We start from the raw sequence: 12,414 nt of genomic DNA on the forward strand, positions 1-12,414 counted from the left end.
GCTGAGAGACTGCATAAAATCTTTGTTTGAAAATTTGACTTTGACTATTTGGAGTCAGCGCTGTCTGTTAGCAAAATATCTCTTAAACCACTGGACGGATTTTAATGAAACTTTCCAACAGCAATTTCTGAGTATCCATCTACAACTGATTATCTTTTGGAGCCAATCCAAATCAAGATGGCTGCCACAGCTAATGGACAATAGCCAGGTCAAGAGTGGCTTCAACTCAGTCAGTTTAACAGATATTGACCTTAAATTTGATGAGGTGGTAGCTGAAATTCATTCACAACACACACTTTGAGCATTACATCTTATGATATTGCATGAGACTGAACATAACATTATTTTCAAGGTTTGATCAAAACAGTAACAACCTCTTCCCTCTCATCATAAGATGATCTTAGTTTAAAACTCTGTCATGAAAGGCGGCAGGCGATATGCAATCCTTCAGGGAATGCTGAGTTCTAATTGCTTGATAAAATACAGGAAGTGTTTTTGTCTTGAACTTTACTGGGCTGTATGATAACAAATCCATCTGAAAATATAATGTGCAGATTTTGACAAAGAATCTGATGTCTTATCCTGTACTTTTAGATTTCAGTGCTGTTATTTTAAGAACGCACATTTTTATTTTGTCACAATTACAAGTTATTTTTGGAGAACTCAAAAACTTGTGTCTGGGGAGTTTAATCACATTTGACTTCAGCTTTTAAAGACTCATGATGGGTGGGTAAGTCAAGGTAGAAATGTGTTGGTTTTATTGCTGCAGTTAGATTAGGCAGACTATGTTTATTGGGCTAACTAACCAACTCCCATGTGACTACTAATAGTTGCCGATAGCTGCTCAGATAAAATGCAATGGCTGGTGGAACTACTGAAAATTAAAACCATTCCTCCAAGTTGTCATTTTTTTCCAATTAAATTTATTACTTCCATTTTCAAGATGCCCTCTGGATGCAAGCATGGCACAAAAATAGTTTTGTTGTTTTGATTACAAGATAAATAACTCATTGGAAAAAAATATGCTTACAATCTGATTAAGAATAGTTTTGTTGTTGTTGTTTGCTGTTTTATAGCATTAAAAGTCACTTTAAATTAACAATGCTCTTATATTTTCAATTATGACACTTGTTTTGGTTTCTTAATTGGTTTCACTATCTATTTTGTGCAGCCAAATACACAGAAAAATAGAAACAACCTTAAAGGTAAAATTACGAGAGCTAGGTATGAAAAGAACAACAAGAAAATATTTTTTATAGTCACAGTTTAGCACCACTATACACATATTTTACAAAAGTAATCGCTATTGGTAGATTTTACGGTTCGTTGTATCATTAAATTGACACAATGTTTGTGCAATTTTGATAATTTGCTAAAAATTACACTTTTTAATAATAAATACTTGAGTAAAATCGTAATTTGACCGCCCTAGACTGAAAATAATATATATATATATATATATATATTTGCTGGAACGTAGGAAGAAATGCTAAAACGTCATTTCCCATAATGCATCAGTCCGTCTGCGCAGACGCAATGGTGTTGAATACTTGCCCCACTCCCCCCTCCCTACTATAATGCTAGCTAAGATGGTGGTTTGAGCGTAATTTCTCTTAACAATACCAAGAAAAGAAAGGGGCAAAACACCTATATAGCTTTTTGATTATAACAGAACAACGCAAATACTGTTATCCTAAGCGACCATTTATAGAAATTTTGCCATTTCAGGTACATTGGCTTCCAGCCCCCGCCCAATTTGGTGTGACTCCTTTGGAGTGGAATCCTAAGCTAAATACGGACAGGGTAAGTAACGCTAACGTTAGCTGAACAAGTCCGGTTCCGTCCTACATCAGCGAATAAAGGACAGGTGTTTCTGTTACAAGCTCGCCGACTAGCTGAAGAGTTTTTCCCAAGCCTGCCACATCGCTGTCCGGGTAATCTGTACGACCTGGAGCGATGTCAGTTGTTTATAAGGCCAACAACTTGTCTCCAGTTGAGTGTTAGCTTGTGTAGGCCGCGTCGTTGAGCTCTGCTCCAAAACCCTCGTACATTTTAATGAGAACGTTAGCATGGGAGCTAAGCGCTTTAGCATTACCCAAGCTGTCACTTTGCATGTACCGTAACGTCATGTCAGTCTTTTGTAAATTGTGACCGTCAGTGCCAAGTTTGGTGTGTTAATTTTTCTGCGTGTTTCGTTTTCGTGGTCACGGCGGCGGTTGGACGGGTGCTAATAGCCGGACCGGCTTAGTCGAATAACATCTGTCATAATAACGTAAGATCCGAAAGACAGGAGAACCAGCCTCCGGACGGAGTGAGCGGCTAAAGTTACCAGCCTGTCTGCCCTCCTCGCCGGGGGATGTCTGCGAGTGAGGCGGCGGCGCTCGGACACTCCTGTACATATCTGTTTATGAGCGAAACGCTGACAAGCTGCTTTAAGAAATGGGCATTTTTAAGAAGTTAACTTCCACCACCACCACCACCCCCCTCCTCCTCCTCCTCCTGTCCGTGTATCGTCATGTCCGCATATATCCGTCTGTGGGTTTGTCACGACGTGCGTTTGCTGCTTTTCGGTGTTGTCATGTAAAAACCCGGCTGATGTGAGGCGGCTACCAGCTGGCTCGTTTTATTTACAGTGAAACCAACTCGTTATCGTTTCTTTTTAGCGTCGAACAGGACGCGTCAGCCTGGGAGAGATGCACAACATCCGCTTTAACACTTGTCTTGCCTTTTTGTTAGCTCTTGCTTTTTTTTTTTTTTTTTTTTTTTGGAAGATCTGTGGTCATTTGACAGCTCTTAAACACACCCAGCGAAAACTAAGTATTTCAGCAAAGCTATTTTAATCTGCTTTTTTTTTTTTCTTGTTTATTTTTTGTCCTGACAGCACAGATGATGGGACTAGTTCAAATGTATTTAAAATCATGAGAATATTTGGACCGGGCCTGTTTATTTGTGGTTTGTGCTGCAGATTATTTTGAATTGTTTTGCCCTTGCCTGCTGTCAGATAAAACAAGCAGAGATATAGTGTTTGTCCAGCTACTTTCTCCCATGATTTTACAGTACCAGCTGTTTATAAGAAGGCACTTCCAGTATATAACGGAGTGCTTTAAATGAGCATTTGTCAAAATTTAAGATCATAGCTTTAAACCTAAACACCTTCACATCACCGTAGAAACATTTTGACTTTAAGCTGAATAACGCAGCAGAATGTTAAAACTTCGAAGAGGCTGTTTGTCACTTTTTAGCCCTGAGGTTGTGGTTGAAGGTGTTATTGTTGGTAAGATAAAAATGACAATTCAGAAATTAGTTACTTCACTATTTACAGTGAAGTAACATTTCACAGCTTGGGTGGGCAGTGGCGTTTTGGAACTTGTGTTTTGCGAAAACGCTTTAAAAGATGAATGATTTGTGAAAGATTTCCTAACTAATGCTCACGCTTTCGAGCTCAAACACGTGGTTTCTGCTGTTTTTATTCAACTGCACCCAATGCAGTTTTTAAAATGTGTTCAGAACTGCCTCTGTTCGCAGGAGTTCGGACTGTTTTTGTTCGTTTTGCCAACAGCTGGAGCTGCGGCGCTCCAAACGCGTCGTCGTTCAGGAGCATCGTCACAATTTGACTTTTCTGCAGCTTTTTGCAGATGTTCCTGCTTACTGATAAATTTGGTGATAAACAAAATCACAGAAGCTCTGTTTTATGTTAGCTGTAAAGATCTCAAACTAGTGCTTTAAGAGGAAAAACAAATCATTAGGTGAAGACTAAAAGAACACTGTGGCCAAAAAATCTTTTCATGGTAATTCTTGACTTTATTTTCTGTATTCTGAATAACCATTTGATTATTAAAGATTCACCAGTGATCCTGTTGAAAGGGAATTGAAGTAAACGTTGTATAAACTGTTTTGTTTTTCTTTAATCAATTAAATTATCCCCTTGAATGCAGTAAACTGTAGCTCTTCTTTTTCTCTTCCATGTTTATACGATTCTTGCTTCTTTTTTTAATGCAGCTGGCAGACATGTTTTACTCTGAGCGGCTGTTTCTGCACAGTTTGTCTCACTGATGTTGCACTTCACATGTTTTGTGTTTAAGCTCTGGGGTCCAGTTGCCACACCCCGATTTCTGACTTGTGTGCATCAAGAGTGGGGCATAAAATATTTTATCTTTGTAAACTTTCTTCACAGTCTGCATGGATTGAGTAGATCTTTGCCTTCGTCACTGTGAGCTCACCAGCTGATTGGACCTTTTTGTGATTGTGGGGGTCACAGGAAGCTGTGAATTGTCTTTTTTATGGTTATGTTAAGTTACAGGGCAGACCTTTAGCTCTTAGTTGTCTATCTCATCTGTACGTTCGTCTTCCTCTTCCTGATGGCTTTAAAAATGTAGCCTGTTCCCAGCAGTTCACAATGTTGTGCCTAGTTATAAATTTTAGTCATTTCCCCTCAAAAATGTGGCTAAATGGAGCTTTGGTCCACTAGAAATTATTCTAAGCATTTTCTGAACCTATAAATATTTCATAAAAAGTATTCTCGAGCGAATAAAATCGCAGCTTTTAATAGAAATGATCAACCTGGCCCTTCTGCTCATCATTATATATTGATGGCCTCAGTTTAAAGAAAACAATTGTGCTTGAATGTTAACAAGTCTCCCGCTGTGCTCACGTCTCATTGGGTTTAAAGGATAAACACATGGATTTGTCACTCGGGAGACGCACGCTCGTGTTACATCTGGTCTGCAAAAGTTGATGTGTTTTAGAGTAGACAAAATATTAGTAATTTTTCTGCGGTGGCAAAGCTTCGATGAGCTGCGCTGCCGATTTAACTCTCTAAAGCAGCTGAAACATTGAACCAGCGCCTATAAAACGTCAAAATCCCCGCTGTTAAAACGAGTTATTTTATAGTGCCTAATTAACAGGTAAAAGGTTTATTTTGCTGATGAGGGGGTTCAACCCGAACAGTATTTAGTAAAGTTAATTTTGGTGCATTGATTTCGTCTGTGAAGTATTTGTGAAGGCAGGATGGAATAAATCTGCTCAGGTGTGGTTTCCAGCAATGAGCAGACAGAACTCTTATACCTCGCATTCTCTCTGTCTGTATATTTTCTCCTCGTAGCCCTGTGCTCTGTGACCAGCCTTAGTACTCCTCAACCTCACTGTGCAATAGGATGTCCCACAGCCCCGAACTGAAGGACGACCCCATGGAGTGCCCTCTGTGCATGGAGCCGCTGGAGATTGACGACGTCAATTTCTTCCCCTGCACCTGCGGCTACCAGATCTGCCGCTTCTGTTGGCACCGCATCCGCACAGATGAGAACGGCCTCTGCCCCGCCTGCAGAAAGGTGAGGGGAAATATGCGTGTCGTGAAATTAATCGCAACAAGAGGGTGTTTTAACTGCAGGGGATGGGTTTAAAACATTCTGATACCTGCACATAAAGATGATGCATACTCTTACACACCTTGTGTATAGTGGCTCGTTTAACAAAAACGGAAGTATACTTTGAGTTTTGCTCATTTTCCCAATGCAAGCTTGAAAAGAACTCTGTGTGTTTTGTGCAGCCATACCCAGAGGACCCTGCTGTGTACAAACCTCTGTCACAGGAGGAGATCCAAAGGATAAAGAATGAAAAGAAGCAAAAACAGAACGAGAAAAAGCAGAAGGTGACAGAAAACCGCAAGCACCTGGCGAGTGTCAGAGTGGTCCAGAGGAACCTGGTGTTTGTGGTTGGGCTCTCGCAGCGACTCGCTGACCCGGAAGTGAGTACCGCTACCTGCCACGCTTGAGCGTCGTAACCTCTGGCATTTTGGTGCTACATTGAGTCATAAAATCAAGGCGCTAACTGCTGCGTTTTGGTTGGTACACGCAGGTTCAGCCAAGATTGGATGTATTTTGAGAGGAAACGATAACTAGTGTTGTATAGAAGTACTGTGTATGAAAAATCCCAATATATTTTTTCTCTCTTTTCTTTAAAGGTCCTGAAACGACCAGAGTATTTTGGTAGATTTGGGAAAATCCATAAAGTGGTCATCAATAATAGCACATCTTACGCAGGTTCACAGGTGAGAGGTTGTATTAAAGCTTTAAGGTTGGTGAATAGACGTAAACAGACATTACGTAACTTTATTGGGCAGTCATTTGATATTGAACCTAATTGTAGCCCCCAACACTCCTTTTTGAACACAAAGAGACGCAGAAGTTCTGTTTGACTTGTGTGTTTACTTTTAATTTTTCTTGTTTGCCGTTCAGGGGCCCAGTGCCAGCGCTTATGTCACTTACATTCGTTCTGAAGATGCTCTAAGAGCAATACAGTGTGTTAACAATGTGGTGGTTGATGGCAGAACACTCAAGGTAAGAAGCTAACCACAATTTTGCTCGTGTTTACTCTGGCTTTAACAACTTACTCTTGTGCATTGGCTGTGATTAGAAGTTGTGTGAATGAAAGACAAGTAATAGATGTGTCCTCTGTTTTTCTGTTGCTTGTAACTGATTAAAAAAACACTTGGTTACACTTCAGTGTTGAATTTTTAGCCGTATGATTGTATAAAGGATGTATTTTCTAAAAGCGTCTGTTTTTGTATTTGACCTACAGGCTTCTTTAGGCACAACAAAGTACTGCAGTTATTTCCTCAAAAGTATGCAATGTCCCAAACCTGACTGTATGTATCTACATGAGTTGGGGGACGAAGCAGCTAGCTTTACAAAAGAGGAGATGCAGGTAAAGTTTTTTTTTCTTCCTAGAATGTGAGGGAGAAAATTTGTTCTTGACTTGAATTGGGCTATATTTGTTTTCACCGACTTTAATTTTATTTATTCACTTAATTACTTAAGGCTGGGAAACATCAAGAGTACGAGCAGAAACTCCTCCAAGACCTCTATAAAATAAACCCTAGCTTTCTACAACCTCCAGCTTGTGGAGCAGAGAAGTCGAAGAGTAAGCCCAACTCCTCACAGAGGTCAGCTGGGTGATTTCTTTTTTCTTTTCCGTCATACAGCTCAGTCGCTGCGTAGTGCGCCATGATGTGACTTTTCTCCTGCTTTTGCAACAGAACCAACAATAGCAATGGTAAAGACGGATGGCCAACGCTGTCAGGGCACAGCAAACTGGCCAACGGACTTTCAGAAGACCGCAAGTCCCCTCCGCTGCTAGACTATCTAGACCAGGAAGCTAGTAATTCAGATGGGCTAGAATCAGAGCTGGGTCCTGGCCAGCGTCCTGCCTTGTCCCCCTTTTCCTCCAACTGTGACAGTAATAGGTAATGCAGACACTCTTTAGAAAAGCAGCTTGCATATTCTTTAGAACTTGAGATCTTCTGCTGTCAGTGTCTTCTCCTAACCTTATGTGTACACTTTGTGTTTGCAGTCCAAATGACAAACCTTCAGAGTCAGTTGGTTTGGTGAACGGAGAGACTTTACAACAGGTGAAACGACCTATCTGGTTATTTTAATCAGTAAAAAAAAAAAAGTTGGCTCAAATCTGCGGTAATCTTAACGCACTTCTCTCATTTTGTAGCTACCCACCAGTGACTCCCCCTCCCCTCCCCCGGGTCTAACCAAGCCAATCCTAGTGGTGCCTATCAGCATGTCAGACATCTCGGCCCGTTCGCCCTTCGAGGGGGCCGCAGCAGAGTCCCAGTCCCTCTTTTCGGACAACAGTAACTTCAGACATCCTAACCCTCTCCCAGCTGGCCTGCCGCCTTTCCCCAGCTCCCCCCGCACCAGTTCTGACTGGCCCATGACTCCTGAACCACAGAGCCTCTTTACGTCAGGTATTCAGTCATACTTTTTTTTTTTCTTAGTATTTATCCTAAAGCTGTAACTGTTTTAAATGTATATCAACACATAAATAAGGTATGGAATAATTTAAAGTGAATCTGTTCAGTCTTATATCAAGATTTTGGCCATTTAAATACTTCTTTCAAACTTTTTATAGATGCAGCCTTTATTATGTCAACAAGGTGGTTCAAGCCTTACACTCCTAATTTTTTTTTTCCCCCCTACTGACAGACACAATACCAGTGTCTTCCTCAACAGACTGGCAGGCAGCCTTTGGCTTTGGGTCATCTACCAAACAGCAGGACGACGATCTGGGTTTCGATCCTTTCGACGTCACCCGCAAGGCTTTAGCGGACCTGATCGAGAAGGAGCTGTCCGTGCAGGATCAGAGCCCCTCGTCTCCTGGCTTACTCGCCCCGGGGAGCAGCATCCACGGCCCCAGCCTGCCGCCATCCAACCCCGGCACCTCCCACCACTTCCCCAGCGGCCTGCCGCGCGTCCACCACCTCCACCACCACAGAGCCATCTACAGCTCCTTCAGCTTCCCCGGCGGTCACAACAGCCAGGCCAGTCAGCAGCAGCAGCCGGCCGCCAGACACCCCTGGATGAGCGTCCCCACACGAAATAACCTCACACACTTGAACCACTCAGCCAGTGCTGCCTCACACAGTAACATCCTGGACCTGAATCTGCTCCCTCAGCACAACACGGGGCTGGGAGGGATCCCCATTTCAGGTACCAGATGCCTGGGTCACCTTGGCAGCTTTTTGTGTCCAGTAGAAGCAGAGCATGTTGAAACAGATAATCGTGTTTTATCTTGATTTGATAAGTGTATGTTGATTTGTTTTGCACTAAGAGAAAATAAAAGCTGCATTAGGTGCAGTTCTGACTTTAATCACTTGCCTTCGGTCTAAAGAGAGACTGACACGTTTGTGTTTTTCTGTCTTCCCCTGCAGAAAACAGTGGCTGTATAGACGGCTTAAATGTGAAAGAGTGGCAGGACGGACTGAGAGCTCTTCTGCCCAACATCAATATCAACTTCGGTGGCCTCCCAAACTCCTCCTCATCATCATCTTCCTCATCCTCCAACAGTGTTAACCACATCGGCGGGCCGGTAGGGCCAGCAGGAACAGCAGGCATGTCACACAGCCTCAGCTGGGATGGAACAGCCAGTTGGATGGATCCTGCTATTATTACAGGTAGAAATGTCTGTTTTGTGTCTTTGTAAATGTAAATATTTTGAAACTAAGTTTTATTTTTTGGTTAACTCGATGATTTGATCCGTAAAAAGATCTGAAAATATTCAAAACTAGGGCTGAAGCAATTTAAATAGTTTTGAATTTTACTTAAAAATCCTTGCAGCAAAAATCTTTCATTTGATTCTTTCTTTAATCCACACGACTGCATTCTGCTCAGTGATTAACGTGTTTTTACTAAAATTGCACAACATGCTTAAGCGTACACTTTGTGCAGCAGAGGAAAAAAAAGAAGGGTTGGGACTTTATCAGACAAAAGGAAACTAAAATACCCCATAGTAAAACTGAGAGGCTTACTACACTAACGCAACAACTTTGAGATGCGTTTTGACTGAAACTTAGTTTATCGTGGACAAAATCAGTCATTACATGGAGACCATCAAGCAGATGTTGTGTCTTGAATCCTTTTGCACAAACTCAAGTTTAAATCCTATCAAATGTGGAGCCGTATCGGCGTGCACAGCACATAAAATAATCCAGTCGCTCTATGCATCTTTACACATGGATTTGCAGCCTGCTGCCATGTTCTTATAAAGTGAATCGTGAGTTGTTTCGGCAAAGAAGACTTGGATTATCTCACCTGCCTTCAGACTGATTCGGTGTCAAAAGGAATATTTCCAGAAGAGCTCTGACAAAAGGTTTTGGTTTGTCAAAGCACAAGATGTTGCATTCAGACCAAGCGGTAGGGTTTCAGGTGTTTCTCCTCTTCAGCTTTCCTGTTGGAGACTTTATCACCTTCTAACAATAAAAACATAAACATCCTGATGTCTCATCTCTGCTCAAAGGTATGCAAGAGCCAGGTGGCTGTCAGCTTTTTTTTAAGTAATCAAAAATGGTCTGAAAAGGGTTTGTAATTATAAAAAAAAATAACTGAATTGAGTTTTTATAGTGTGTTGCTGTTTTCATGTGCACAAGAGTGCAGCTCTGAGAGCAGAAGACCTTGTTGGTGGGGTTTCTAGGATAAAAGGATAGAAAAACACTGGCATATATTAAGAATAGAAACTGAACGACTAATCGCTCTATCGGTTTTAATTGGCTGATATTGGCACCTTTAAAAAATCAGCAGGTTGCCATGCCTGCAGGTATGTAGTCGGTTACCAAACAGGAAAATAAAGATGCAGCAGCTGCTGCTACAACCAGCTGACTATGGCCCACCATACAGTTTTTTTTTTTCTTTTTTTTTTTTAGGCAAGAATGGCTAAATGAAAGGTGATTTAAAAAAAAGAATTCTGTGATATTTTGTAACAATAGTGATAACACATGAAGGCAAATTAAATACCACAAGGAGTCTTGTATTTTTCAGTTATTTCTTTAGGACAAACATGTTTTATCAGCTTTGGACAAACGATACTCCCTCTCACAGCGAACCTTGATAAGCTCTGTCTGATTTTCCTCATGTTGGATTATTGCATAATATTAATTCCAAATACAGCTTTTTTTTTACTTTGAAGTTTAGTTGTCTTGAATTCTTCCATTTGCATCTTTACCTCTGCTCGTCTCTTATGCTCCGTCTCTGTCTCTCCCCCCCTCCTCCTCCACAGGCATCCCGGCCTCAGCAGGCAACAGTTTAGACTGTCTCCAGGACGACAACCCTCCACACTGGCTCAAGTCCCTGCAGGCGCTCACAGAGATGGACGGCCCTGCCAGCACAGCCGTGCCCACGCCCCAGCCCCTCCACACCAGCCTCCTGGACGGCCACCTCCCCCTCCATCACAGAGCCCCCAGCGGCTGGGCTCCCTACCTGCCCCCTCCCACAGCCAACCCCNNNNCCCCGCCAGCCAGTTCCACTCTCCTCCCCCAGGCTTCCAGACCGCCTTCAGACCCCCAGGACAGCCCGCCACAGAGCTACTACAGAGTGCCGCCGTGGATCGCCACTGAACACAGACTGGAGCAGATATCCATCCATTCCCTCCCCCACCCACCTCCCCTCCGCTCCTCCCACTTTAAACCCACTCATCCCTTACCCCCTCGCTTCCTTTTCTCCGACGCAATACACACCAATCTGCAGAGTATGAAAAATTAACAAAGTAACAAACTTGCTTTCTTCTCTCTTTTTTTTTTCTCTCTTCCTCCTTCCTTTGTGTCTACTCTAAAAGGCCTGTTTGTTTTTGTTTTTGTTTGTGGCACACAAGTTATCAGTACCTTTTTTTTGTCTGCTGCCATTGCCACTCCGTAGACCCGCTCTGGGCGTGACGTGGGATTCATTGTGTAGCTTCCTGTCAGCAGAGAGCACAAGAATCAGAATAGCATTAAAAAGGCGTCCAGTGGTGACACAAGCTAACTCCACAAACTGGCAAATAAACAAATTAGCAGAAGTGAGGTCATGTTTTTTTTTTTTTTAAATAAAAGTATAACTAATGATTAAGCATGAAAACATTTGTGTTTTTTGGAAAGTTGAAGTCATGATTAGATTTTTGAGGAATGAAAGCAAGCTGTGAATCTGCTCTTCGAAGCTTTGCCCCCAAAGACCCTCATTCTGCCCCACTATTCAGAGGAGACTGTGAATCGGTTAACGGCCATGTTGTGAATCAGGCGAGGTGAGAGACAGACAGAGAGAGATGAGAGGGGCTGGCACTTTGCTTTTATTTGAGAGTGGGTTTCATAAAATATCAGTAGCTAGGGGAAAACAAAAAAAGAATCTGAGATTTGATTAGAGAGTGAATGCAGACGCCACAGGCAGTGAGAGCACAGGCTATGCATGGGCTCCCTGTTGAGTACGGACACAAATGGCCTGCCTGAGAGGCCACTTGGCTCACGCTCTCTTTAGTGAGGGGCTCCCACGGGCCCCATCCTGCTGGAGGGAGAATTTTGCTGAACCTCTGTATCAGAGGATAGAGCAGCGCCTTACCGCAGGGAGCCGGGGCTGTGGGAAATCATGGCACACATCCTGAGCACTAGGGTTAGACTCTAACAGTGCCACTGTGTGGTACCTACAATACTAGCCCTAACATGGACAGCCACCACGCTGACAGGACAGAACAGGACAGGACAGTGACGAGATGGAACGGAAGTCAAAACTACTAATGAGGGTAATAAAGAGGTTAACGGGTCCCTTTGTTCAACCCATGAGGGCTTTCACGAGGCCTTAAACTGGAGAGGTGAGAGGAAGGAGCGCGAGTGTTTGGAAAGGGAGTGTCAGTGACTGCTAAGAAATATGCAATAATGTATGTGACTTCAGCAGCTGTACGTAAGAAGCGCGCATCGCACAAGGTGCTGCAAGACCACACTAAGTACTGTAGTAACAAATCAACGAGCCCTCGGCCTTCCCGATCGAGATCGACCTCGCCGACTGCCGCCGCCGCCTTTCCTTTTTTTTTTTTCTTTTTTTTTGTTTGAAGTCTTAATTCTGATTCGTGTTCACTCTCTTCTTCTCTCTCCTACCCGCCCCCCTCCCCCTT

At 42.8% G+C, this 12,414-nt stretch overlaps 1 protein-coding gene across 1 annotated transcript; it reads left to right on the plus strand.

Moving 5' to 3' along the window:
* Positions 1-1,566: 1,566 nt before the first annotated feature.
* cnot4a (CCR4-NOT transcription complex, subunit 4a) lies at positions 1,567-11,889 on the plus strand. The gene is given in 14 exon segments (XM_017406150.3): positions 1,567-1,803; positions 5,102-5,327; positions 5,546-5,743; positions 5,960-6,046; positions 6,234-6,335; positions 6,577-6,702; positions 6,816-6,940; positions 7,034-7,240; positions 7,348-7,405; positions 7,498-7,753; positions 7,992-8,495; positions 8,717-8,959; positions 10,558-10,781; positions 10,784-11,889. Coding segments are annotated over 13 exon segments (2,415 nt in total). The 5' UTR covers positions 1,567-1,803; positions 5,102-5,153; the 3' UTR covers positions 10,895-11,889.
* The last annotated feature ends 525 nt before the right edge of the window (positions 11,890-12,414 follow it).

The sequence above is a fragment of the Kryptolebias marmoratus genome, linkage group LG11 (assembly GCF_001649575.2).
Source record: "Kryptolebias marmoratus isolate JLee-2015 linkage group LG11, ASM164957v2, whole genome shotgun sequence".
Lineage (NCBI taxonomy): Eukaryota > Metazoa > Chordata > Actinopteri > Cyprinodontiformes > Rivulidae > Kryptolebias > Kryptolebias marmoratus.